We start from the raw sequence: 25,440 nt of genomic DNA, 5'->3' as shown, positions 1-25,440 counted from the left end.
GTTAATCACTGACTCCGGAGAAAAGCAGCATCTTACTAGAACTGTAGAGCGAGGCGGCTAAGAGCCATGTGATGGATGATACATGTGTCAACCCAAGCATCTTGCATAGATCAAGATTGACAACTTGGATGTAGAGAAAGGTCAAAAACAACACCAGCTCGATGTATTGTCACATCAAATGGACTTTTTCCCCCTCCTGAACGTGAATACGAGTCAACCCGGGTATTCTCCGTCCAAGCTGCCAATAAAGAAGTGTGACATCGCGGCACTTAGCGCCCTATATTATCACTTTGATTGGCGTATGACTGATATCTACAGATGACATGTTTCATGGTATCGAGGGAGCGTAGGCAGTACACATTTAGGCAGTAGAAATATATATGAGATAGAGGGAAAGAGATGAAGAATTATGCTACGAATAAACTACATTTGGGGCGTTAAAAGCAACCCTGGAAACCTTGGAAAAAGCCACTAATTTCAAGTTTAGTGGAGAATCAGCCATTCCCATCTTGAATACCATTGTATATCTCAAGAAATACGGACACAAAGCCTTAAGAATATGATAGTTGTTCATAAGAATATATGTGTCCTTTCTGGACCCAGATACCACCTTCGGATCCAGATATACTACCTTCCAGGATGTATAAACATTAAGTATCAAGGGAAATAGCACTTCTATCAGATCCTCAGGCATCTTGGATTTGACCTTCGAGACTCAATACACAATTCACAGTATACGTCTACGCTAAACGAGACAGAAAGTGCAAAATTTCTGTCAGATGTATTATTTCCTATATTGACAGTCCAAATCTCGAGCAAGATTTCCCCAACCCAGACCAATGTCCCATCTCATATATCACAGGTCGTTTCGACAGGTAATTTGCTACAGGATAAACTTGTATAGCAGATGACCATCGACAACTTCGGTTTGAACGCCGAAATACCTAGTGACCCGATGACTGTCCATGTTCGGCAAAGACTTATTAGGTTCACAATCTAGGCGCAGATATGTCCAAAGTGCACAGCATTTGGGAAGGGAAAGGGTTGGAGAATAAAATTTGTTTAAATATCATTGTTACATGACACCAATGTTAAATGTTCCTTTCTAAATACATGTCAATCAATGACACTCTTCTTATCAGCCCAACTAGGCTGGATAGACCGACAAACAGCTTCATAATCCTGGAAACGCTGGGTATCCTCCACCAGCCCAGGCGTCGTCCAAAACATAGCCCAGTTACTATCAGCCAGTTTCCAAGTACCCAACGACCGCTCGAAGTACCATTTATTTACAGGGTTGTCTATGCGACTACGCCAGCAGACTCCATTGGGGAAACATGTGCGCACCATCGCATTGAACACAATGTCCGCGACACCGCCCGCGCCCTGGCTACGCTTGAGCACGGCGAATTTATCCAAATATGGCACCATGCGGGCGGCACTGGCCTCGCTTCCGTCATCTGGTACGCCTGGCGGCGTTTCCCAGGTCAGGATTGCGCCGCCTTCGTACTCGCCGGCGACAATGACACCGGCAATACGGCTGTTCACTCGATTGAGGTAGTCTTGGACGTCGAGTTTGCGGTCAAAGGAGTCTTCGATTAGGGTGACTAGACGGGGAAGATCGATGGAAGGGTCGTGTAGTCCCAGTCGTGGTTGGATCTGGGCTGTCCAGGGTTTTGTATAGGGGTTTGGGAGGATTGTGAGAGGCATTCCACGTTTGACAAAGGTCGTGTGAGAGATGAGTGGGCTGAATGCGCTCGATTTGCTGCCTTTGGAAACTCCGCGCCGGCCTGGGGGTAGAGAGGATGATAGTAGAGGCTTGTCGGTGAGGAGGTGGTGGATCAATGGGTTGCGCTGTCGACGGGTTCCGACGGCTGATAGGTCTGAAGCAGCCTCTTGCGGTGAGCGGGCTGAGTAGGAGACTTCTTGTGGGGAGGTAATAATTCCTGAAGAGGCTGATGGTAGCATTGCTAATGCTTGTTGGGCTAATCGGAGATTCTCTAGATGGCCATCTAGCACCTCCTCCATCGCCTCGGCACCCGGTGATTGGCCGGGTGCAGCAGGTTGCGCAGGCGAGACAACATCACGATTGACAAACTTTGAGAACGGATTGCTTTCCGAGATTGGGTAAGTGGCTTCGGTTGTTAACCGTTTTGATGAACCATTGTTTCCGGCCACTGAGTTTCGTGCCTGGGAAAGCTCATCTTTAATTTGATCAAACTCTTGCTCCATGTTGATGAAAACGTGCGATGATTGAGGGCCCTTGAAAGCCGGAATTCCCCCAAGTGGATCGAGAACAATGACACGGTCCAGTGATACCTCTTTTTGTAGAGCACTAATTCTCTCCACAGTGACTACTGGATCCTCGTCCGGGTCTGGGTTTGAAGACAATCCCGCAAATTCTTTCGTCAATGCAATGGCAGCATCGTTAGCCGAAACTGTAATAGCTCGTGGATTTTCCTCCATATAGGCGATCGGCGGAACAAGTACCACATGACCATCCCGAAGGGCACTCAGGAGCACTTTTCGCGACAGCACCCTGAGTTGACCAGACCCCCGCTCAGATATAGATAATGTGGAGTCTAGTCTAAAGGATTTCGAGTCGGGCAGCTCATCGACTGCCGCCGATATCCGATTTGCCTGCTCAATGGCTGTTTGTCGCCCAGCTGGGCCGTCCATCTTTCCGGGATCGACAACCACACAGCATGCCATGCCCAGGCGGACGAGCTGCGAGAGGGTCTTAGCCACTCCATTGATCACGGAATCCTCCAGTAATTGCGGTGTGGCGATTTTGATGAGGGCCAAGTGCAGCCTTTCGGGTATATCCTGTGCGCGCGGAGTGGGAGTTGTATCTTGGCGGAAGACAGGGCTGTCGTACACCGCCCTAGAAGCACCATAGAACGAGCCCAAGTTTACACCAGAGGGCAGAGATGCTGATATGGACTCCTTCAGGGACTCGGGGGTAGGTTCTTGGCTCGATTTGGCGGGGCTGGCTTTTAGCCGAGCTAGGTAGGACTTCGCCTCGCGCTTAGTCGACGCGGAGCTCAGGAGGCTGAGAAAAAATTCCTGAACCAAACACGCAGTCATTAGCATAACACAGAAAACAATATCATCTGCCACCTACTCGATCGAGCAATTTCTCCTTTGCGCGGTGGCCGAGGCGATCTTGGTTTTCGCTGCTGCCCGAGAACTCGGCGATTTGCTGGGCTCGGACATTCAGCGCCTGTGCCGGGCGCGCCGCAATGGGGTCACTAGGGCGAACTAGATGTTGCTTTGAACTAGTCAGTAAATGCTCGGTATCGGCGGGGTATATCGGGTTTTATTACCTTTACCAACGAGGATTTGGCCGTTCGAGACCAGTTCAACGTTCGGGAGCTCATGATTGGGCGTATATTTTGGGATCAATTGCTCGCCCCAGCAGTCGATTCCAATGCAAGAGCCTCGAAGCAATTTTACCACTGATCAACAGGGCACATACAATATAGGATGAAAGAGAACAATGAGTCAAGATCGAACAAAAAAAAGAAAATATTATGACGCATCCTCGGTTATAGCTCACCGCCTGTAGATCCCGAGATTGATAAGAGAGGCATTTAGGGTGTCCACTACTATATACACCTGCATCATTGTACATGTATTATCCGATGTTCATTCTACATCTGAATAAATCCCTCATCTGAGCACAATATCCGAGTCTTCTCTCCATCTGATTTACATCATACGAGGTAAAATAGTGCACTTCTTTCATCCTTTCATTCGCTACTCCAGCGGCGTATTGTGGGCAAACCTTTATGGTCCAATCATTACCAGGCTGCCTGTGTCCAATTTGCAGGTCTTTTCATGTGAAGTCAATCCACATGGGATTTGGACCCGACCCAACTTTTCTCTGGTCATGTGTTGGGCCGACATCTATAACTCTACCATCTCTACTCTACACTTCGTACAGGGATGTTAGTGGAGGCGGAGGCGAGACCCAAAGGAACTATATTGTGTCTTGAATGCAGATAGGGCCAAGATAATGGGTGGGAAACCCCGCCATGTCTATGGAGTACTCTTATACATAATCAACCATTACCTGGTTGTAACTAGTGAAATTGAGACATACAGCCCATCCCCTTCTTGGCTTTCTCTCCAAAGCATGATCGTGGCAAGCCAAACAACACCTACACACACGGCGTTGGTGGGCCTCACCGGATAGCAAATTGCAAAGATTAGGTATCTTTTGTATAGCAGTTCCATACAAAGGGTACATAGATTAAGCATAGTGTAACCTCAATTTTCTTATCCCTTAGACTAGTTATGTAGAACATAGGAAGATATTTATAGTGTAAACAAGTTCTAATTACTTAGTATTGGCCCTAGTAATTGTTAGACGTGCTTCACACTTTTATATCATACATGTAGAATCAATCTTACAGTGATATATAAAACAGATATCGATATGTAAAGAAGTAATAGCCTTCAGTACACAAAAGGAGCTAAATTGACAACCATTTTACTACAAAGTATGTAACCTTTCTTTGTGGCATTGGAATTAGAAAGTACATGATAACACCCTATGCCTTTTGCAAGATTAGAATGCTCAGTAGATTTAGTGAAGATGTAAGTCTATCAAGTCTGTGATTAGTGGACATTCGGAATGCACTTTTGTCTTACACTCAGCCATATTGTCAGAAATATATATACTACATATATTTTATCATTTCACGATCTGTAGCTTATAGCCAAGTCTAAGGGGCCTAGGGCTTCATGGCCTTCCATCTGCTGAGGAATTATGAATCTACTAGTAATTAGATCATATTACACCTAGCATCGTGTTTCACACATGGATCCATGTCGATGATGATACTACGTAGCGTTTAGAATTTACATAACAAAATTGTTAAATTAATATCAACTCTAGACTTAGATTCAAGAGAAAATATAAAAAACCCCCCAAAATAAAAGCCCCCCTAGCCTTAAAAGGGAAAGCCAAGACGATGATGTAGCTGCATGATCGTTCCTTCAAGGGTTCTAGAATCCAGGAAATTCACTTAGACCGCTTTGGGGAGAATGTAACAGTACCGGGGAATACTTGTAATATAGGGTGAACTCGGGCAACAAGGCGGTACTGATAAGTTCCTGTACTTTATCGGCTGGGCTCCCCCGCCACTGCAAAAGTTCCTCCTGCTCCACGTCCTAAGAGAATACTTTGTGTGAAACACGTCTCTGACCACTGAAGAGTTCTTAAAATATCATCAAATATTGAAAGTAAGTGCGCCCGCTCCCCCTTCCAATCCGATCTCGCAATATCTCTACGCACAGTGTTCGCAAATTCTTATGAATTGCCAACATTTTCCAACCTTGGAAAGCTGGAAACACTTTGGATTCCCTTGACAAGGAGTCAATTCACATATGTACTGTTAAGATTGGCATTGTCTCTTCAACTCGATATTAGTCCCAATCACCTGCATGAGATTAATCCCCACTGTTCTAGATTCGCATCCCTCATCTACGCCACCAAGCCGGGTCCCCCCTGCACTCCAATTGATCGTGGCACCCTAGCCTGGTCTCACCCCCAGAAATTTCCACACCAGCCGCTCTGACCCTCGATACCCCAGTCCACTTCTCAATCCTTCACAATGTCCGATCATAGTGAATACCTTTCCGAGCATATGTCTTCCCAGGACAACGGGCTGAGACCACTGTCCAATGCGGACGACTTGTCTCTTGGAAACCCTAACAACGCCGACTTGTCTCGTATCATGAGCCGTGCTGGAATTGCACTAGCCAATGGTTTTCCGATTGATGATGATGATGACGACGATGACGAGGTGGATGAGGACTATGCTGCGGCCGATCAGGATGACGATGCAACCGATTTCCCTTACTGGCTCCGCCGCCCGCCCTCCCACAACCGCACAAAGCTGGATGAGCTGCATCCTTTCGTCCAATTGCTCTCCGCATCCAATGTGGAAGATTGTGTGAAAGTAGAGGAAGCTTTCCCCGAGCAGGAGCGTTGCTCCCACGATAAGGTATGGCTATTCGCATCCCGTTAGAGATCTATTACACCAAAATAGAGTACCAATTCAACTTTGGATTATGTCATTTCGATATGAATTGAAGGCGACTTTGTTGCTAACTTTGATAGTTCGTTTACCGTCTCACCAGATGCCCCGAGCTCAGTTTGGGCCTCTTCACTCTCCCTATCCTCGCAGAAGGAGAAGCGAAACCCCGCCCAATCCTCGTTGGACACATCATTGCTACTCGCACTTCAGAGCCCCTTGTGACAGACCGGTCGATGCGACTTCCGGCCAATTGGAAAAAAGAGCGTTGGTCCATTGAGGATGGACAGGCCGTTGGTCACGAAGAAGGTGGTAGCACTATTGCCATTCATTCCCTTGCCGTGGACCCAGAGCACCAGGGCAAGCAGGTCGGAAGCACATTGATGAAGTCATATATCCAGCGTATTAGAGATGCACAGATTGCTGAGCGCATCGCAATCATTGTACACGATCACTTGATTCCCTTCTACGAGTCATTTGGCTTCGAGTCTCATGGCCCTAGCAAGTGTCAGTTCGGTGGTGGTGGTTGGGTTGATATGGTATGTTCTCTTCCTAACTTGTTAGTAATATGTTTTAACACCTACTAGATCCTGGAGTTTGGCCCCGAGCCTGTTGAGGAGTGAGAAGTTTTTCGTATATCTTTTTTCTTTTCTTTTCTTTTTTTGCATCTTTTCGGATTGGAGCATGTTAAACCGCCGAGGGTTGAACATCTCCTCTATTATGTACGCACATCCGAGTTTTTGTTTCATCTCAAGGGTTTATCCTAGACGGGCTTTCAAGAGAAAAGCAACGGAGTTTGTTCGAGTGGCGGGATTACTTTTATGAATCTGGGCAGAAACGGCTTGGGCTTCCCGAATCGGTCACAAAGGCTTGTGTACCATAGTTGACGACAAATCAATATATACGAGCATGATGTTGAATTATGGTAAGAGATTGAGATAAATATACAAATATCACATTAATTATGGAGGCCTGGAGTATTCGATCTTTCGTTCTATATTAGATCACGTGACTCGCCTATATCACGGTTCATCCAATCGTGGCCCCCGCATCTGTCCTCCGCCTGGCAGAAAAAAGGACTGCCAACGATTTTTTCGTGGAGAAAAACCCACTCTATCAACACCCTTCACTCACGGCATTACTTCAAGAGTCATTACTTATTTGACTCCTGACTTGTGCCCATCATGAAGACAACGTGGAAGGATGTGAGTTAATTCCCCGACTGCGCTTTTGCGCTTCGACTGATCAGATTGCTGATGTGTTTTTCACCGCTTGATAGATTGCGCCTGTGCCCACACACCAGGAATTCCTGGATATTGTCCTGAGTCGTACTCAGAGACAGCTTCCCACACAGATTCGTGCTGGTTTCAAGATCAGCCGTATCAGAGGTAAGATCCCAATCATTCTGTTCGATCCGACATGGCGGCGAAACGGAAAAAAAAGTTATCGCGGTTATCGATAAAGCACAATCGCTGATCAAAATTTTTTCCATCAGGTTTCTACACCAGAAAGGTCAAATATACACAGGAGACTTTCGGTGAGAAGTTCCAGCACATTCTCGATGGATTCCCTCGCCTGCAGGATATCCATCCTTTCCGTAAGTTTTACTCCCATGGCGATTATGGCTATTCGGGTGGGGTCTAATATCCACCAGACAAGGATTTGATGAACACTCTTTATGATGCCGACCACTTCCGTATCGCCCTTGGTCAAGTCTCAACCGCCAAGCACCTTATTGAAACCGTTTCCCGCGATTACGTCCGTCTCATCAAGTATGCGCAGTCTCTGTTCCAGTGCAAGCAGCTTAAGCGCGCTGCCCTCGGTCGCATGGCAACCATCACCCGCCGCCTGAAGGATCCCCTCGTCTACTTGGAGCAGGTCCGCCAGCACTTGGGTCGTCTGCCCTCCATCGACCCTAACACTCGTACTCTCCTGATCTGTGGATACCCCAACGTCGGAAAGTCCAGCTTCCTGCGCAATATCACCCGCGCAGATGTCGATGTTCAGCCTTATGCTTTCACCACTAAGAGTTTGTTCGTCGGCCATTTCGATTACAAATACCTCCGTTTCCAGGCCATTGATACCCCCGGAATTCTGGACCACCCTCTCGAGGAGATGAACACCATTGAAATGCAATCTATCACTGCTGTTGCTCACTTGCGGTCCGCCATCCTCTACTTCATGGATCTTTCCGAGCAGTGTGGATACTCCGTCGGTGATCAGATCAAGCTTTTCCACAGCATCAAGCCCTTGTTCGCCAACAAGATTGTGTTCATTGTCGTTAACAAGATTGATGTGCGTCGTCCCGAGGACCTGGAGCCTGAGTACCAGGAGCAACTTCAGGAGATCCTCAAGGCCGAGGATGTCGAGATGCTGCAGGTTTCCTGCACCACCACCGAGGGTGTGACCGCTGTCAAGAACGCCGCCTGTGACAAGCTCCTCGCTGAGCGTGTCTCCCAGAAGCTCAAGTCTGGCTCTACCGCTGCCACCCCCGGCAGCCGTCTCGGCGACGTCTTGTCCCGTATCCACGTGGCTCAGCCTATGGGCGGTCTGCGCGAGACCTTCATTCCCGAGGCCGTCAAGGATCTCAAGAAGTACGACAAGAACGACCCCAACCGCCGGAGACTGGAGCGCGATATCGAAGAGGAGAACGGCGGTGCCGGTGTCTACAACTTCGACATGCAGCGCGACTACACTCTTGGCAACCCCGACTGGAACCACGACAAGATCCCCGAGGTCTGGAAGGGCAAGAACATCTACGACTTTGTGGATCCGGATATCGAGAGCAAGCTCGCCGCCCTCGAGGAGGAGGAAGAGAAGCTCGAGGCCGATGGCTATTACGAGTCCGACGAGAGCGTGGAGGATGCCGAAGACGCCGACAACCGCCTCAAGGCCGATCTCATCCGCGAGAAGCGTGTGCTCATGCGCAACGAAGCCAAGATGCGCAAGTCTCTCAAGAACCGCGCCGCCATCCCCCGCAGCGCCAAGGCCAAGAAGCTGTCCGAGATGACCCGGGGTCTGGACTCCGCTGGTTACGACAATGGTGCTGCTGGTTCTCGTGCCCGCGCCGCCAACCAGCCTCGTGGACGCACTCTCCGTGAGCCTACTGCTGACGCTATGGACGTCGATGAGAACCCCAAGAAGGCTCTCCTTCGCTCTATTAGCCGCGCCCGTGACACACCGGTGACTGATCGTCGTCTCGACGGTATCACCAGCTTCGGCAACCGTGATAAGGCTGAGCGTATGGCTAAGCTGGGCCAGAAGAAGATGAACCGTATGGCTCGTGCTGGTGAGGCTGATCGTCACACAACCGCCTCTCTCGAGAAGCACTTGGTATGTTATTCCCCATTATCCTTTTCATTAGTATTATTTGCTAACTTTTTTCTTTACAGTACTCCGGAAAGCGTGGTATGGGCAAGACAGATCGTCGTTAGAAGCCCTAATGCGGCTGAAACGAGACCCATTCTTAATCATTGTCCATTGGTTTCGATACCGGGTGCAAAATGGTGTTGGGCGTTTATGTTTCATTTTCTTTTTTTCCCTCCGAGTTTCCTCGTCCTTTGACGCGCATTTTTGGTTTCCACGACTGTTCACTGTGGATGATTTCCAAGTTTAGACACAGTAATGATTTGTGGGAGTTTGTTCTCTTGGTCAATAGGACGGAAAAAGTTCTTGACTTGATGATCTTGCATATACCGCCAATACAGATGATGATATTTGGTTTTAACTGTACTACGCTTAGGAGATTCTAGGTCTCTTCAGGGTCTTCATTATTAATCAGCCTTTCTCGTATGCCCCAGATTGTAACGTTAAGATCATCGCCTGACGGGTAGAGACGGGTGGATCCTTGTGATAGTCTCACCGGTGTTTGGATGGTGTGCAACCATAGAGTCCACTGACCAGTGGGCTGATGGTGAATAGCAATATTTCACCAATAATATGATTCTTCTGTAGTCTTAATTATTTGCTAAGGCTGGCCTGGCATTTATGTACAACTTGAAGAAAGTAACCAACTGATACCCATGTGATAGAACCGAGAAAGGGTTGAAGGTAGCACCGAAGGTGGCACAGAGGAATCAAACTTTAAGCATACAACAAAAATAGTGCTTATTAGGAAGTAAATATAAAGGATATAGCTATAGTATGTAATCTATAGGCTTATGGAGGAATACTTGTGCATAGACAACATGACAGCTCGATTGACTTTAGATCTATCTTTTAGGTAATGATGATACATGCACTATAGTGTAAGTATGACTCGGGCCACACATGGGGTAAGTACACTCCGATAATCAGGGCAAAATACGGCTGATCCTAGTGCAAATGCCGAGTATGGAGGTGGGACAACTAGGTTCTCTCCAGATGTCGGCTACTAACCGAGCACGGGATACAGGACAATGACGGCATCAGTGCATGTGCTAAACAAGAGCAAAGCGCGATTTTTCTTGTTGTACCTTTCCGATCAAAAGTCGCCTTAGAGATGATAAGCATCGCCACCCGGTGCAAGGTGGTAGTTGCATGTTATGGAGGGAGGTGGGGTTACCTATCTGGGAGCTTGTATAGTACATTTGCTGCACATAAGTACCAATGCAACATACGCTGTACTTGGTAGACGTCATTATGGTTCTCTGCAGGACCACTGTGGCTTTGGACAATTAGATTAGGTGCCTAGACCTTTCTGGCTGAGGGATTATTTATGATCATTTATCTAATTTGAAGTCTTTATTGCGGTTCACTAATATATTCCTAATGTAAGAGATTGAAGATCTGATATTATCACATAAACTCTAAATCCTTGCCCTGGATTCGTAAATCAGAAAGCATTAAGCATAACAATTGATGAAGGTGATTTGTTATTTTGTAAACACACAGACCTAAGAATGGTTACACTCCAGTATAATTGGATTGTACATTGTACCACGTAGAACATACAAAGTACAAGTCTTCCGGGCTTGCCCGAGAAAAACAGTCCAATGTAGCATAGCATGGAAATATCAGCTCGCACAGGCATAGCTACATATGTAAGCAGATGCTAATAAAGTGAAATTGATGTGATTGGGTCTCTTTTCCCTATTTACCATTTTCCAGCCGGAGGCTACCTAGAGGAGGTTTAGGGCATCCACAGAGTTTTTACTCTTTTCACTCTTTTAGTGGTCTGATACCTAGCTATTAATAATATCCATTGGCAGAGGATTGGCATCTGGGCACTTGCAGTCAGAGTTTTTCCCAGGGGCGCTTTTTTTTTATGGGTCTAGGCCGAACAAGGGATGCCGAGAAAGACATGCCGAGCATAACAAAAGACAAATAATCATATAGAAATGGAATCATGCTAGAGTTAAGTATTCATGCAGTGTTAATGAATATCTGTGAAGTTTAAATCCATATATTCTACATATATAATTGTATGAATGTTTTCGACCAGGGTCGGCAGCCCGACTCGGGATCGCAGTCGGGATTGTAATCGGCTCGGGATAGGACATATTCGGTGTGCCGATTGAGGAAAAGTGGAGACCAAAATCAACAGATCGGAAATCTCTGCGTAGCAAGTCGACCGAAGCCTCACCGATAGTGGGTCTATGCTCTTGGACTATGTCCAAGGAAGTTTCTTATCAGCATGTTTTGAGTCACTAGAATTTGTTCAAAGATATAAATGGCACTATCTCCCTCTCTGTTCGAAGCTTCTTTTTTTCTGGTTTGTCTATAATAAGCTATAAACTGCAGTTAGATATCCGTAGACTCTTAATTTTAACTATGATCAGCGCCCCTATGACCGGGTAGAGGGTAGAGGTCCACGCATTTATGACCCACTCAGTAAAACAACATTCTCTCTTTTTATTGGCATTTCCTTTTTTGATTTTTTTCTGGTTTTCACCTGCTTTCTTGGGAAATCCACCCGGTTTCAGTTGCCTTTCATTTCCATCTATGCTTTTCCAAGGTTGAAGAGTAAATTGCATGTCCTGCACAGTTTTCAATCTATACATCTTCCGGTACTCCCGTAGGAAAACACGGCACCAGGACCCGATCTGAAGTAGATCACCTGCTTATACACGTCACTTTAATAGACATGAGTGGTTTTATTATTATATTGTGCTCCGTAGCTAGGAACCAGAACCAGAAGGCCACAAGTGTCATGGTCACCGTTACGTAGAAACATCCGACTATCCAGGCACTGCATTCTCATTCGTACATTTGCACCGAGGACCCAGAATATTCAAGTGTCCCGCATGTTTCTAGAAGGTGGCAAGAAGGTCGGGTGATCAGTTAGATTTTAGGTATGACATGTCTATTGTTTATTGTTTTCATTGTATAGCTTCTGATGCCAAAGAAGTATCGATGCAATACATTTAAAATGAAACACAATAGTATATATCAACACACAATAGACAATAGACATTATGTGTTCACGTGTCTAACATTTCCCCCGTCCTCCACCTTCTCCACCAAAAGGAAAAAGGAACCTAAACACGGAGTACATGGCGCTAGAGATTGAAAAAGACAAAAAAACAGACTTTTCTAGTCTGTGGAGTGAAATTTACCACCTTACCACCCCATTTCATCCCCATTTTACAAAAAAACCTGGGACTAGATCCGGGCCCCCGTTTTTTCATTGTACCTGGTATCCATACCCCAAGGGAAAGAGCCACCCAAGGGACTATTTAGTTCGCCCTCCTTTCTCTTTTCCCCCTTTTCTTTTTCCCAACTTTCTATTTATTTTGAGATCTGTTCAACATGGGTATCTCTACCTTTATGGATAAGATCAAGCCTGGGAAGGCTGAATCTCAATTCTCCTCCCAGGCCGCAACTCCTGCTCGTTCTGACTCGACTACTGCCGAGAAGGATAACCTCACTCTCGATGATAGCCCTGTCAAGTACCTGACATGGCGTTCGTTCATCCTCGGTCTGTGTGTGTCCATGGGTGGTTTCATTTTCGGATACTCTACTGGTAAGTGTTACACAGTCACTATGAATGCAACGTTACTAACCAACATCAGGTCAAATCTCGGGTTTCACTACCATGATCGACTTCAAGCAGCGTTTCGCTGAGCATAACGCCGACACCGGAGAATATGTTTTCAGCAACGTTCGCAACGGTCTGATTGTTGGCCTGGTACGTTGAATTCCCCCATGCAAGTCATATCTATACTAAACTCTATCAGCTCTCTATCGGAACTATGATTGGTGCCCTGGTGGCTGCCCCCATTGCGGACCGCATTGGCCGCAAGTTCTCCATCTCCTTCTGGGCTCTCCTCCACATTGTCGGTATCATTGTACAGATTGCCACCGACGACAAGTGGTACCAAGTTGCTCTCGGCCGTTGGGTTGCTGGTCTGGGTGTCGGTGCCCTTTCCAGTGTCGTCCCCATGTACCAGTCCGAGTCCGCACCCCGCCAGGTCCGCGGTGCCATGGTCAGTGCCTTCCAGCTGTTCGTCGCCTTCGGTATCTTCATCTCCTACATTGTCAACTTCGGCACTGAGGGTCTTCACAACGATTCCTCGTGGCGCATCACCATGGGTATTGGCTTCGCCTGGCCCCTGATTCTGGGTATCGGTACCTTGTTCTTGCCCGAGTCCCCTCGTTTTGCCTACCGTCACGGTCGTACCGAAGAGGCCCGCGATGTCATGTGCAAGCTTTACGGTGTCCCCAAAAACCACCGTGTCGTTGCCCAGGAGATGGCCGACATGAAGCAGAAGCTTGAGGAGGAGCTCGCCCACGGCGAGGCTGCCTGGCAGGAGGTCTTCACCGGTCCCCGCATGTTGCACCGTATCTTGCTCGGCGTTGCTCTGCAGTCTCTGCAACAGTTGACCGGTGCCAACTTTATCTTCTACTACGGAACCAGTATCTTCAACGGTATCGGTCTTGACAACTCTTACGTCACCTCTATCATTCTCGGTGCTGTCAACTTCGGTATGACCCTTCCCGGTCTTTACATCGTCGAGCACTATGGTCGCCGCAAGTGTCTCATGTACGGTGCCGCTTGGATGTTTGTCTGCTTCATGATCTGGGCCTCCGTCGGCCACGAGATCCTGAACACTGACCCCACCAATCACTCTGCCGGTGTTGTCATGATTGTCTTCACCTGTTTCTTCATTGTCGGCTTTGCCACTACCTGGGGTCCTATCGTCTGGGCTATCTGTGGTGAGATGTACCCCTTCAAGTACCGCGCTGTCTGCATGGGTGTTGCTACCGCTGCCAACTGGACCTGGAACTTCTTGATTTCCTTCTTCACCCCCTTCATTTCCAACACCATTGACTTCCGCTACGGCTACGTCTTTGCTGCCTGCTGCTTCCTCGCTATTCTCGTTGTCTTCTTCTTTGTCAACGAGACCCAGGGCCGGACCCTCGAGGAGGTCGACACCATGTACGTCCTCCACGTCAAGCCCTGGAAGTCCGCTGGCTGGGTTCCCCCCGAGGGCATTGTTGCCGACCTGCACCGACCTTCTACTCAGGGCCCCAAGGAGGGTGAGGCTGGCACCAGCGAGCACCAACACCACGACCAGTCTCACGAAATCCGCGAGGACTAATGTGACTGAACGGATAGCGCGTATCGCGCATCACTTCTGTGGTTGCTTTTTTTTCCTTCAAAATTCTGTGTTCATAATTAACTCTACTCCTTGATTAGCTGAGTCTCCACCATATCCTTATGGAGACCATGATTTAATAGCTTTGCAAGCAAGGCTTGCTCTAGCAATCTTATTTTTTTATCAGATTGATTTTATCCTCTTAATAATCCATAACTCTCACTGATTCCCAAATTCCATACCAGCTCCCTTTCTGACTGCCCCATAAACAGCAGCAACATCTCCCTTAGCACCCTTCTCCTCCTTAACCACCTCCAGAAGCCCATCCATAACCTCGAGATTCTTCATCCGCAGACCCCCCTCCTTCGCAATCCCATAAGCATGCCCCAAATCCTTCCTAGCAAGATCAACCGCAAACAACGGCTCCTCCCGGGTACAATAATCTCCACCAACCATTCTCTCTGCATAATTAGCAAACGGCCCCGGCGCAAAAAGCCCCAACCATTCCTGCAACGGCTCAACCCCAAGCCCAGACGCCTCAGCAGCAACAAGCGTCTCAGCAAGAACACCAACAGTATTAAGAATGAACGTGTTACCCAGTACTTTCAGCGTAGAAGCCCGTCCAACATCAATATCCCCCCCTTTCCGCCAGAAAGATCAATCGTCTTCTTAGCAACAACCCCATCAAAAAACGGCCGCACTTTCTCAATAGCTGCTCGCTTCCCGGCCGGAACGACAATCAGTTGGCCTGCATCGGCCATATTCGGTGCCCCGAATACAGGACACGCGACGAATCCAGCTCCACGTGCATTGAACGCTGTTTCCGTGGCTCGTGATGTATCCGGGTGCACGGTTGAGCAGTCGATGAAGGTCTTGTCTGATAGGTCTTGGGGGATTGTGAGGTCTGAGAGGATTGCAGTGACGATGGAGTTTAGGGCTGCATCGTCGCCGACGCAGGTGAAGATCACGTTCGATTGGGTTACGGCTTCTGTGAGGGTTGTTACGGCTTTGGTGTTGGGGAGTTTTGAGGCGTGGGATGTTGCTCGTGCTGTTGTACGGTTGTAAAGGAGGAGGGGCTCGGTTTGGGGGCCTTTTTGGGAGATGTTTTGGCTCATTCCCTGGGGTAGTTGGGTTAGATGGGAAATGCGGGGAGCATGGGGAGGTTGTTTTGACTTACTCGGCCGATGTTGCCGAGACCTATCCATGCAACTCTAGGTGCGCTCATAATTGCTAGGTATATGTATATAGAGATGGATGTGAATGTAGAAGACTAAAACAAGACCGTCAGATGTGGGAAGTATCGAGATAATCGGGACTTTATGGGTGTGGGGTAAAACGGTTCAGATCTTAGCCGGATGCGGAAGAAGTATTTTACACATCTCACTCGCATTTCCACCACATTCTATACTTTAGAGATAAGGACATTAGGGACGAGGATGTTAGCCCAGTTATATCCTTTATTAGAAGTGTCTGCGATGATGGGTTGTTTCCAGATATTGACGCCCGTTCCGACGCAAGACATGAATGCTTGATGCGACTTGATATTGACAAAACACGAGCCCAAGACTATATCATACCCAGTCTAAAGCCTCGACTTCTCCTTCTCAACAATGGCAACATCCTGAAACGGTAATCCGAGATACATCCACATAAATGCAAACCTATAATAAGTCAGTATTCATTCATCACACAGAGATTATACAAAACCTACCGATCACTACCGAAAAATGGCTCCTCCTTGCCCTCGGCATTCTGCACCCAAAACCAAGGCGCACCATAAGCCCCCTGGTCAAGGGCAGTCTGCGTATTAGTCGTCAAAGCCTGCTTGAATTCCGGGTTTGATGCCGCGGCCATGATCTCTTTGATTTCGGAGTCGGAGTACCCGTTGCTATGGAATAGCTCAGCTAGTTTCTCTGGCTTGCTGATGTCGATGTTTTTGTAGTACATCCACTCCCACAGCGACAGGAAGGTTGTTTCGTACTTCTCGCGTGGGAAGTGGCTTTTGATGTAGATCATGCATCGTTGGGGCTGGTTGGTTAGGGACGGAGAGATATTTCGAAGATATATAGAGGATAGTACTCACCATGATTGAGAGGATTGGGAAGAACTCTGGTGTCTGGATCTGCGGGACTCCGAAGTATTTACATGCTCGCTCTGAGTCGAATTTGGAGTATGCTGCTTTGGCGGGGAGGGTCCAGGGGGGTTTATTCCCTGTTCCAAATGTGAGTAACTCTGGGAGCTAATATAAAAATCCGAATGGTATCTGGGATGATGTATACCTGAGCCAACATTAATCCCGCCTAAGAAGACCGGGTGGAATCTGTCCAGTTAGTACATATCCCATGTATCAACAAGGGATGTACATACTCAACCTCGACCCCATGCGACTCTAGAGCTTTGCGGTTTTTTCGTAGATAAAGTATTGCATAGTATGAGTAGGGCGATACTGTCGAAACGGTACTTAGCGAGTGGAATCCAAGGCGCGGTACGGAGTACAGGGGGTGGAACTGAAGGCTTGCATACCGCAGTCAACGTAGGCGTCAATCTTGCCAGACATGACGAGTGATTATGGATGGTAAGATCCTATTTAATTCCAGTATTACCAGTAAGTATACTTAAACCAGCAAGTATACTTAAACCAGCAAAGATGAGTTGATTATAGCATGGAGGTTAGGGCCGAGGTGGGGATGGACCGAGGCCTCCCCACGATGATGAGTGATCATTTAATTTCCCCGTTCGACCCAAACCGTCGACTATTTGCTGTCGAATTTTATATTAGATTCTTATTTGGAAAAAAAGTAAGTTGAAAGCCGACATGGCTTGTTAAATGCATTAAAAATAGGGTATATTGAATAGCTAATGATTTTGTAATATGCAGCGGTCCAACACATGTCAAAATAGCATGGCTAGGTATCGACTCCAATTTGGTTGGAATCCAAGGGTATCTGAACGTAAAATCAAGTCTTTTTTTTTTTTTTTGAGGTTCACCTCCAAAGAGACTGGAGATCCCCAGGCCGTGCTTCGTGCGGACCCAGTGTCAGGCACGGCCTAGGGGTTTCGTGGTCTTGTCGGTTGACCAGACCAAGAACAGTCTCTGTTTTATCCTGGGATGGTCCGATGACATTGATACGGTACTGAGTCGGGATCGCACGAAGCATTCGTGGGCAATCAAAGAGCATGAAGGGTAATCAGAACCCTTCACTCAATCATTGCGGCTGATGGCCGACTGTCGAGTATTGACCAGATCCAAGTCATAAGGGTTCTCCTCGTATTGCGCCGCAGTCGCAACACGATGCAAAGACCGCCCAGATTGTCGAGACGCGCGGGATGCGTAACGTGCGACCGTACCACGAGACGGAACCGTAGACAAAGTATCAGTATCACTGGAGTCCTCATCAGATACCTGCACCACCGAGTCTGTCTTCATCTCATTCTCCGAATTAGGTTCTTCACGGCGGGCCGCTGCCTGGTTCCTCTCGGCAAGGCGGCGCATAAAGGCATCCGCCTCAGAAGCGTATTTACAGCGCTGTCTGATGCGCGCCCCGTACTTATAGAAGATGAACGGGAAGGGCACGCACGCAAGCGCCAAAAAAGCGGGAATCGACGAGGCCCAGTGGATGCCCAGATTGTGGTACATATAGGTTGTGAAAAGTGGGAAGGCCATACCGAACAGTGAGCGGAGTGCGGAATTTGCTGCTAGCACGGAGGCAGAGAAGATCGTGTATGAGTCGATGAGGTAGTTAAATACGCTAAGGAAGACGAGAACCATGCCGAAACCGAAGGGCGCTCCTGCTGCGACTGAGACCATCCAGTGGATATTAGGTGAGTTGGTCCAGGCGAACCAAAATAAGCCGATTGGTAGGGCTATGCCTCCTACCATGCTTGGGGGCAGTCTCAGCTCGGGAGCGAGTCGGTCGGTGGTCTGGCTGCACTTTTTGGCGTAACGGAAATTCTCCGGGAATGTGTATACAACGGCCATCACCATGCCGACGAGGATGCCGAGGAAGGCGAGACCCCCGACGCCTTCGCTCCAGCCGCGGACTTCTTGGAAGACGATTGGGTAGGCGGCGAAGAGCATATAGAGTGTGCCATAGATAATTGCCATATAGATGGAGAAAAGCAGCACAATTGGCTCACAGAAGAGCAGGATCCAAGGGCGGGAAAGCGCGGTCTTCAGCGTCTTGCCCATAGGAGCCGGGCCACGGTCAATGTCAAACTGACTGCGATAGACTTTGCTAGTTAAAGCAGACATCTTTTCTGCGCGACGGCGTAGGAGGACAGGCGCATATGTCTCTGGTAACAAGAAGATGATACATAGCCAGAGCACACCCGAGAACGCAGCAAGGAGTCCCTCCACCCACCTCCACCCAGCAGCGACAGCGAGGAATCCTCCAATAACAGGGCCTAGTGTCGGTCCTAGGAAGGGGGCAGCAGCAAAAAGACTAATAGCAATACCCCGCTGAGACGCTGGGAACATGTCTGCAATAGTGCCGCCTCCATTTCCAAAGGGCGAAGATCCAAAGGAACCCGCCAGGAAACGCAATACAATGAGTGTCTCGATGTTCTTTGCACCCGCCGCACCAGCATTGAATACGGTGAGAAACATAAAGGAGATGGTAAAGATATGTCTCCGGCCGAAGATCTCACTAAGGGGCGCCCAGATCAATGGCCCAATAGCGAATCCGAGCACAAAGAGCGATACGCCGAGGATGACGATTTCTTGGGAAGCATCAAAGTCCTCCATGATCTGGCTCATTCCGCCTGAGAACGCGGATGAGACCAATGACACTGCGAGAGTCACGAATGATACTAGGAGTGTGATAGACCACTTCCTGATCGGGCGGAAGTTCATGGGGTTGCGTGGGTCGGCAGGGATCCAGACCACGGCGTATGGGTCCTCTTCAGTGCCTGAGCCTGTGTATGGAAATTGCATGACTTCCTCGGTGACGATCTTTTGATCGAAGATTAGGCGCCAGAAAGGGATTTTGGAAGGCAGCATGGCCTCGCTCCCGTTGGTGGGAACTGTCATGCTGGGCTCGGACCAGGAGCTATACAATCAGGTGAACCTGTAGTATATATCTATATGAGATATGGCGAGAACAGCAAGATCGACGAGAATAGAATATTAGGATATAAGAAAAGGAAATATAAAACATAACCGAAAGCAGCCTCGGTGTTATTCGGCTCAATATATTATTAATAATCGAATAATCAGACCTTTCAAGGCTCCCCCACTGTCTCTACATGGAAGCTATCTCGGCAATTAGATACCCCTTTGCACAAATTTTCAGTGGAGTCCAATGTGAGCCCTGGAGCAACTTGACTGGCCCAAACGTCGGCCCGAACGCCATTTTTACGGCTTCCCGAAGGCTTGGATGGCTTGGCAGATATAAATACAGGTACATAATATCTTTATATGCACACCAAAGAACTCATTCTCAGGGCAAAAAGGGGTTTGGTAATGAATTATCTACACACCGATGGCTAAGGAGATATATAATACCCAGATATTGCTACCTGATATTTGGTGAGCCCTGATGGTCACTTTACGTTAACTAGTTATATACTATCTAAGTGCATAGTCCATTCACATACATTCCAATGTCTTTGCCTTTGATTCGCCGAAACTATCTAATAGTATTTGCCATGTACAATTTTATTACATGCTGCCATGAAACAAATTAATCCACTCGTACTCAAGATACTAAGATTGGGGCAGCCCCAATCACTATTGCGTTAGTTCGATGGATTTTCTGCTCTTCCTTCGACTGCTCGACAGCTAGCAGCAAGCGCGTAGAGCGGATGTGTAGTTCTATCAAGTCAATACGGGATCCTCTCAACGGTAGCAGCAACTCACCTTGCAAAATAATCTCATACCCAACCCAAGACTCATCATTCCGATCATCCTGATGTACAAGCACTGGGAAAGACGGATCCCACGCCTTTGGCCGCACACGCATTTTCAGCCCAACGGTTTTGCTTATATCCACCCACAGTATATCCTCATCGGAACACACCGAAGCCTTTTCGGAGCCCTCTTCCAAGTCAGTCTCCGAAGTCTTCTTTATCTCTCCACTTTGATCACGCAACCACTCTCTCCATAACCGAATTACCCCGTCCTCAATAGTCGATGCACTCAACAGCAACGACGTCCCCGGCTTGACTTGCACTAGATTGGCGACCACGCATAACTGTGAGAAATCCTCATATCCATCTAAAGTAACCTCACGTATCACTGCATCATCTCCCTTGCCCTCTCGACCCCCATTTATGTCAGCCCGTATGAACCCCACTACCCCGGACAACAGAAGCATCCTACCTGGCGAGAAACCGAACTTGGGGCCATTTGTGCCTTGTTCTTCGTGTTTGATTACCTCTGGACGGAAGCGAGAATATAGCTTTGTCACTCTACCCAGCTGGTGGGCTGTATCGACATTCTCGTATAACGAACCTGCGCCATCATGACGCTCGCTCAGTCCATCCGTACCGAGGTATTTGCAAAAGAGGTGCGGCTCGGTGAGCTTTGAGCTAGGGTGAAAACATTCCAGCAGTAATTCGTATTCCTTGAGTGGTGTGCTTAGGAGCAGACGGTAGTGGAGGATTCTTAGGACCAAGGCATGGAATCGGTGGTTGACTGATGTGAGTGGAAGTAGTGCCCGAGTTGAGAAGTCGGATAGGATTTGGACGAATATCTAGAGATATATTTAGAGTTATTGAACCAGAGTATACTCTGTGGACATACTTCGTTGGGTAGCGAGTCCAAGGTCACTGCGGAGTTGGGGTTCATAGTGATGGTTGATTATTATTTGAGTTCAAGCTAGGAAGAGAGGCCATCGATGTTAGTATACTTTAAAGGTTAATACAACAGGTAACAAGTTTATGTGAGTTACACTGAGTGTTGATCTTGTACGACAATACAACGGCCCTAGAGAATCCCAGGTTGTACGGCCCGGATAGCCCCGGGCGATAAGCGATAAGATACGTCATACCATGAGAGGGCGGGCATAAATTTCCTTTTTGGGCTTTTTAGTGTGCCAGTCCACTGTCAATCCACCACGTGGGGACTACAACCGGGGATTTTGATTGAATTGCGGTACTGAATTGCCTCTTTGGGTTGAATTCAGGTTAACCCGTTCTTCCGAAGGCGCATGTTTCCCCGGAAAACTGCGGGATCCCGATTCCTGGACGGCTCACCGAGAAAAAAAGACATGCCAAGACGTTCTATACGTAGATTGTCTGTACAACTTCACGATATTAGCCTCAATATTTATATTAGGCGAGATCCGCCTTATATAGCACTTGGCGTCGCTTAACTGTAACCTGAATTTCTACTCCGGAAACCCCGCCTCCCCACCAAAGTCCAACCTCGACCCTTTCAACTATTTTCGCTTTTTTTTCTTTTCCCTTTTCTTATAATCTCTCCAATCCATTCCTCTGTGATCACTCCAATCTATAGCAATGGAGAACGTACTCGACGACATCTCCCACCGGAGATATAACCCCCTCCGTGGCTCCTCCATCTTGGTCTCTCCACACCGAACCAAGCGTCCCTGGCAGTGAGTATTGTTGTGAGAAAACGGGATTGCGCAACAAATCAGCTAATCATAAAATTTAGAGGAGCGCAAGAGAGCCCCTCCAAGACTACCCTCCCTAACTACGACCCCAAATGCTACCTCTGTCCCGGGAACGAGCGCGCTCAGGGCGATACCAACCCCAATTATGAGAGCACTTTCGTATTTGTGAACGACTACAGCGCAGTGAAGGAAGAACAAGCGGCCTACGAGCCCTCAAACCAGGATGGTACGTTCAACCGCTTAGCGCATCCGCACCATACGTTCCGAGCTCACAAACCACAGAACTCGAATCGCGATTCCTCAAAGCCGAGCCCGTAACCGGAAAGTGCTACGTGCTCACCTTCTCATCCGCGCACAACCTCACCCTCGCCGATCTGGCGCCTCGCGAGATCGTACCCGTGATCGACGCCTGGACAGAGATCTACACAGCACACCTGTCCCCGACCTCGCCGCTAGTGAAGAACGCCCCCGCAACAACCCTGCAGCCCACATCCCACTCAACAAGCGCCACCAAGCCAAAGGAGCAGTATCGGTACATGCAGATCTTCGAGAACAAGGGTGCGGCGATGGGATGCTCGAACCCGCACCCGCACGGCCAGGTCTGGACGACCAGCTCAATGCCCGAAGAACCCGCCGCCGAAATGGAGCAGCTGACCAAGTACCGCAAGCAACACGGTGGTAACCACATGCTCGAGGACTATGCGGCGCTGGAGAGCCGCAAGCAGGAGCGCGTTGTGTTTGAGAACGAGGCGTTCCTGGTTGTCTGTCCGTGGTGGGCGACGTGGCCGTTTGAGACAATGATTGTCAGCCGCACGCACAAGCGCGCGCTGGTGGATCTGTCCGAGGCCGAGAAGATGTTGCTGGCTGAGGCGATCGCGGAGACTACCCGTCGCTATGATAATCTCTTCGAGACGCACTTCCCTTACAGTATGGGTATTCACCAGGCTCCACTTGATGGTACCGAGGAGGAGATTGAGGCTTCCTACCTGCACTTGCACTTCTATCCGCCTCTGCTGCGAAGCGCTACCGTGCGCAAGTTCTTGGTCGGTTATGAGCTTATGGCGGAGCCTCAACGTGATATCACGCCTGAGCAAGCTGCTGCTAAGCTGCGCGCTTGCGGTGGTGAGTTGTACAGGAAGAAGATTGATTCGTGAAGGATCTCGGAATAAAAATAAGAAAAAAGGAAAGAAAGTGATGATGTCGGGATAGGGTTATACCAGAGTTGAAGATATTTCCTCTTATAATATACATATATATTATTTTCCCCGCCAAAGCTTTTGTGCCGAAGCGTATGTTGTACATGGTTGTGCATCATGCAATGCTCAGTTCCTCCATAGCTATTGGTTCCATGTGTTGCATTGAACCATCCCCTGAAGCCAGATAATCTCCTCTGCCAAATTCAAGGACTCAACCCAGGTATGCCGCGCGCTGGGTGAACATCCAAGCCAGCGAAGACGACGCAACAATCAAAGGACTCAAGAACCGGCCTCCGATCGCGGCATCGCCATAGATGAGCTCGCCAATAAAATGTGTCAGCGCAATGCCGTAAGTCCACATGCCAAGGTCATATGCGACGGAGTTTGTGATGTTGTAAGCGGCGGTCATGCGAATGACTGCAGAGAGGAAAGTCCAGGTTCCGAAGACGCGGCCGGAGAGCGGGCTTGCGGGGACCTTGCCATTGCTGTAGAGTTGGGAGGTATATTTCGGCGCAATGTAGGCTTGCACACTGTTAAGAGCGGAGACGACCGAAACCTGTATATAGAGGTGGGTGGTTAGTTGAATTGGGGAATGGTGGCATTGGTAGTTAGGGGTTCGGAGTGGCAGTAGTAAAGCGATTGGGGGACACGAGCAGAACTTACGAAGAACAGCCATTTGGGCAGGAGGCCCTCGGATTGGGGGAAATAGGCGAGATATTGGTCCATTTTGAGTGAGTCTTGGTTTGTTTTGGGTTGAAGGGGGTTTGTTTTTCTTGTTGACTTGGAGAGGCCGAGGATGTTTGGAAATCTTGGCGTTGATCCCAACAAGTCTCTCGCATTGGTTTGCTCAACTTTTTTTCCTCCTTCTGTCAACCTCCTTGTTATTCACGTTTCTTTGCTCATTATGGATATCTCAAAGCATATTGAGTGTATCTCACAATGGCCAAGCCATATTGGCCCGGGATTGCCTACTTATGGGGCACTGTTCCTCCTGGCGACTGGTGGGCTGGTAATTGCCTGCAAGGTCTGGACGTTCGTGCGGGTGCTTCTCAGCCTGTTCGTGCTTCCGGGTAAACCGGTATGAAATTCGATATCCAGGTCCTCGAATTAAGAAGATGAAGCTAACGAAAATAATTGAATAGCTTCGCTCGTTCGGTCCCCCCGGTAGCTGGGCCGTGGTAACCGGCGCGTCAGACGGTCTGGGCAAGGAATTCGCGTTGCAACTGGCCAAGTCGAAATTCAACATCGTGCTCGTATCGCGGACCGCGTCGAAGCTAGCAACACTATCCGAGGATATCAGCAAGCAGTTCCCGCAGGTGCAGACCAAGACTCTCGCAATGGATTTCGCGCGCAACGCCGATGCCGACTTCGAGGCGCTGGGCGAACTGGTCTCCGATCTGGACGTGTCCGTGCTAGTCAACAACGTCGGCCTGAGCCACTCGATCCCCGTTCCATTCGCGCAGACACCCGCCGCAGAGATGGCCGATATCGTGACCATCAACTGCACCGGCACGCTGCGCGTCACTCAGCTTATTGTTCCGGGCATGATGCAGCGTCGCCGCGGCTTGATTCTGACCATGGGTTCTTTCGGCGGTCTCCTGCCTACTCCGTTCCTCGCCACTTACTCCGGCAGCAAGGCTTTCCTTCAGCACTGGTCTACTGCTCTTGGTGGCGAGTTGGCCCCCTATGGCATTGATGTGGAACTCGTTCAAGCCTACCTGATTACCTCTGCTATGTCTAAGATCCGTCGCGCCTCGGCTTCTATCCCTACCCCGCGCGCTTTCGTTCGCTCTGTTCTCACCAAAATTGGTCGCAGTGGTGGCTCGCCTACCTACGCTTACAGCTCGTCGCCCTACTGGAGTCATGGTATCATGGCTTGGTTCTTGACTTCTGTTTCTGGCACTATGGGTAAACTTGTTCTTGGGCAGAACAAGTCTATGCACGAGAGCATTCGGAAGCGTGCTCTCCGTAAGGCTGAGCGTGAGAATGCCAAGAAGAGCACTTGATTTGCTTGGCTTGCCGCTGTTGCAGTATAGGGAGCATACGAGAGTTATGCTTTTCTTCTCGGGCGTGATTTATATATTATTCGAGATGCGTGAAGGTTCGA

At 48.6% G+C, this 25,440-nt stretch overlaps 12 protein-coding genes across 12 annotated transcripts; 5 read left to right on the top strand and 7 right to left on the bottom strand.

The window, feature by feature from the left end:
* Window positions 1–1,116: 1,116 nt before the first annotated feature.
* On the bottom strand, window positions 1,117–3,380 carry arg2 (acetyl-CoA:L-glutamate N-acetyltransferase; the record flags this gene model as incomplete). Its single annotated transcript, XM_056722618.1, has 3 exons — window positions 1,117–3,066; window positions 3,125–3,271; window positions 3,327–3,380. The coding sequence occupies 3 exons, from the start codon at window positions 3,378–3,380 to the stop codon at window positions 1,117–1,119; spliced, it is 2,151 nt and encodes a 716-aa protein (XP_056578868.1).
* A 2,071-nt stretch (window positions 3,381–5,451) lies between these two features.
* Window positions 5,452–6,667, top strand: N7517_004887 (polyamine acetyltransferase; the record flags this gene model as incomplete). The annotated part of the gene is made up of 4 exons (XM_056722617.1): window positions 5,452–5,508; window positions 5,601–6,014; window positions 6,131–6,583; window positions 6,632–6,667. The coding sequence occupies 4 exons, from the start codon at window positions 5,452–5,454 to the stop codon at window positions 6,665–6,667; spliced, it is 960 nt and encodes a 319-aa protein (XP_056578867.1).
* A 561-nt stretch (window positions 6,668–7,228) lies between these two features.
* On the top strand, window positions 7,229–9,478 carry N7517_004886 (putative GTPase NOG1; the record flags this gene model as incomplete). The annotated part of the gene is made up of 5 exons (XM_056722616.1): window positions 7,229–7,249; window positions 7,324–7,432; window positions 7,540–7,641; window positions 7,699–9,377; window positions 9,437–9,478. 5 exons carry the CDS (start codon window positions 7,229–7,231, stop codon window positions 9,476–9,478), a joined length of 1,953 nt encoding a protein of 650 aa, XP_056578866.1.
* Window positions 9,479–12,773: 3,295 nt separating this feature from the next.
* Window positions 12,774–14,566, top strand: N7517_004885 (sugar porter family MFS transporter; the record flags this gene model as incomplete). The annotated part of the gene is made up of 3 exons (XM_056722615.1): window positions 12,774–12,987; window positions 13,037–13,152; window positions 13,202–14,566. 3 exons carry the CDS (start codon window positions 12,774–12,776, stop codon window positions 14,564–14,566), a joined length of 1,695 nt encoding a protein of 564 aa, XP_056578865.1.
* Window positions 14,567–14,782: 216 nt separating this feature from the next.
* Window positions 14,783–15,788, bottom strand: N7517_004884 (NAD(P)-dependent oxidoreductase; the record flags this gene model as incomplete). The annotated part of the gene is made up of 3 exons (XM_056722614.1): window positions 14,783–15,165; window positions 15,213–15,681; window positions 15,741–15,788. 3 exons carry the CDS (start codon window positions 15,786–15,788, stop codon window positions 14,783–14,785), a joined length of 900 nt encoding a protein of 299 aa, XP_056578864.1.
* A 357-nt stretch (window positions 15,789–16,145) lies between these two features.
* Window positions 16,146–17,120, bottom strand: N7517_004883 (putative DSBA family oxidoreductase; the record flags this gene model as incomplete). Its single annotated transcript, XM_056722613.1, has 6 exons — window positions 16,146–16,224; window positions 16,275–16,591; window positions 16,647–16,774; window positions 16,843–16,883; window positions 16,931–17,009; window positions 17,087–17,120. 6 exons carry the CDS (start codon window positions 17,118–17,120, stop codon window positions 16,146–16,148), a joined length of 678 nt encoding a protein of 225 aa, XP_056578863.1.
* A 427-nt stretch (window positions 17,121–17,547) lies between these two features.
* Window positions 17,548–17,742, bottom strand: N7517_004882 (uncharacterized protein; the record flags this gene model as incomplete). The annotated part of the gene is made up of 1 exon (XM_056722612.1): window positions 17,548–17,742. One exon carries the CDS (start codon window positions 17,740–17,742, stop codon window positions 17,548–17,550), a length of 195 nt encoding a protein of 64 aa, XP_056578862.1.
* A 23-nt stretch (window positions 17,743–17,765) lies between these two features.
* N7517_004881 (MFS transporter) lies at window positions 17,766–19,592 on the bottom strand (the record flags this gene model as incomplete). The annotated part of the gene is made up of 1 exon (XM_056722611.1): window positions 17,766–19,592. One exon carries the CDS (start codon window positions 19,590–19,592, stop codon window positions 17,766–17,768), a length of 1,827 nt encoding a protein of 608 aa, XP_056578861.1.
* Window positions 19,593–20,259: 667 nt separating this feature from the next.
* Window positions 20,260–21,350, bottom strand: N7517_004880 (uncharacterized protein; the record flags this gene model as incomplete). The annotated part of the gene is made up of 2 exons (XM_056722610.1): window positions 20,260–21,255; window positions 21,306–21,350. The coding sequence occupies 2 exons, from the start codon at window positions 21,348–21,350 to the stop codon at window positions 20,260–20,262; spliced, it is 1,041 nt and encodes a 346-aa protein (XP_056578860.1).
* Window positions 21,351–22,021: 671 nt separating this feature from the next.
* N7517_004879 (UDP-glucose:hexose-1-phosphate uridylyltransferase) lies at window positions 22,022–23,291 on the top strand (the record flags this gene model as incomplete). The annotated part of the gene is made up of 3 exons (XM_056722609.1): window positions 22,022–22,119; window positions 22,179–22,363; window positions 22,420–23,291. The coding sequence occupies 3 exons, from the start codon at window positions 22,022–22,024 to the stop codon at window positions 23,289–23,291; spliced, it is 1,155 nt and encodes a 384-aa protein (XP_056578859.1).
* A 253-nt stretch (window positions 23,292–23,544) lies between these two features.
* Window positions 23,545–24,059, bottom strand: N7517_004878 (Erg28 family protein; the record flags this gene model as incomplete). Its single annotated transcript, XM_056722608.1, has 2 exons — window positions 23,545–23,889; window positions 23,997–24,059. The coding sequence occupies 2 exons, from the start codon at window positions 24,057–24,059 to the stop codon at window positions 23,545–23,547; spliced, it is 408 nt and encodes a 135-aa protein (XP_056578858.1).
* A 70-nt stretch (window positions 24,060–24,129) lies between these two features.
* On the top strand, window positions 24,130–25,339 carry N7517_004877 (ketoreductase; the record flags this gene model as incomplete). The annotated part of the gene is made up of 2 exons (XM_056722607.1): window positions 24,130–24,411; window positions 24,476–25,339. 2 exons carry the CDS (start codon window positions 24,130–24,132, stop codon window positions 25,337–25,339), a joined length of 1,146 nt encoding a protein of 381 aa, XP_056578857.1.
* Between the last annotated feature and the right edge of the window lie 101 nt (window positions 25,340–25,440).

Source organism: Penicillium concentricum, assembly GCF_028827145.1.
Source record: "Penicillium concentricum strain IBT 3081 chromosome Unknown utg000002l_segment0_segment0, whole genome shotgun sequence".
Classification (NCBI taxonomy): Eukaryota; Fungi; Ascomycota; class Eurotiomycetes; order Eurotiales; family Aspergillaceae; genus Penicillium; species Penicillium concentricum.
The sequence above is the reverse complement of the archived record's forward strand: the minus strand, read 5'-3'. Positions and strand labels throughout refer to the sequence as shown.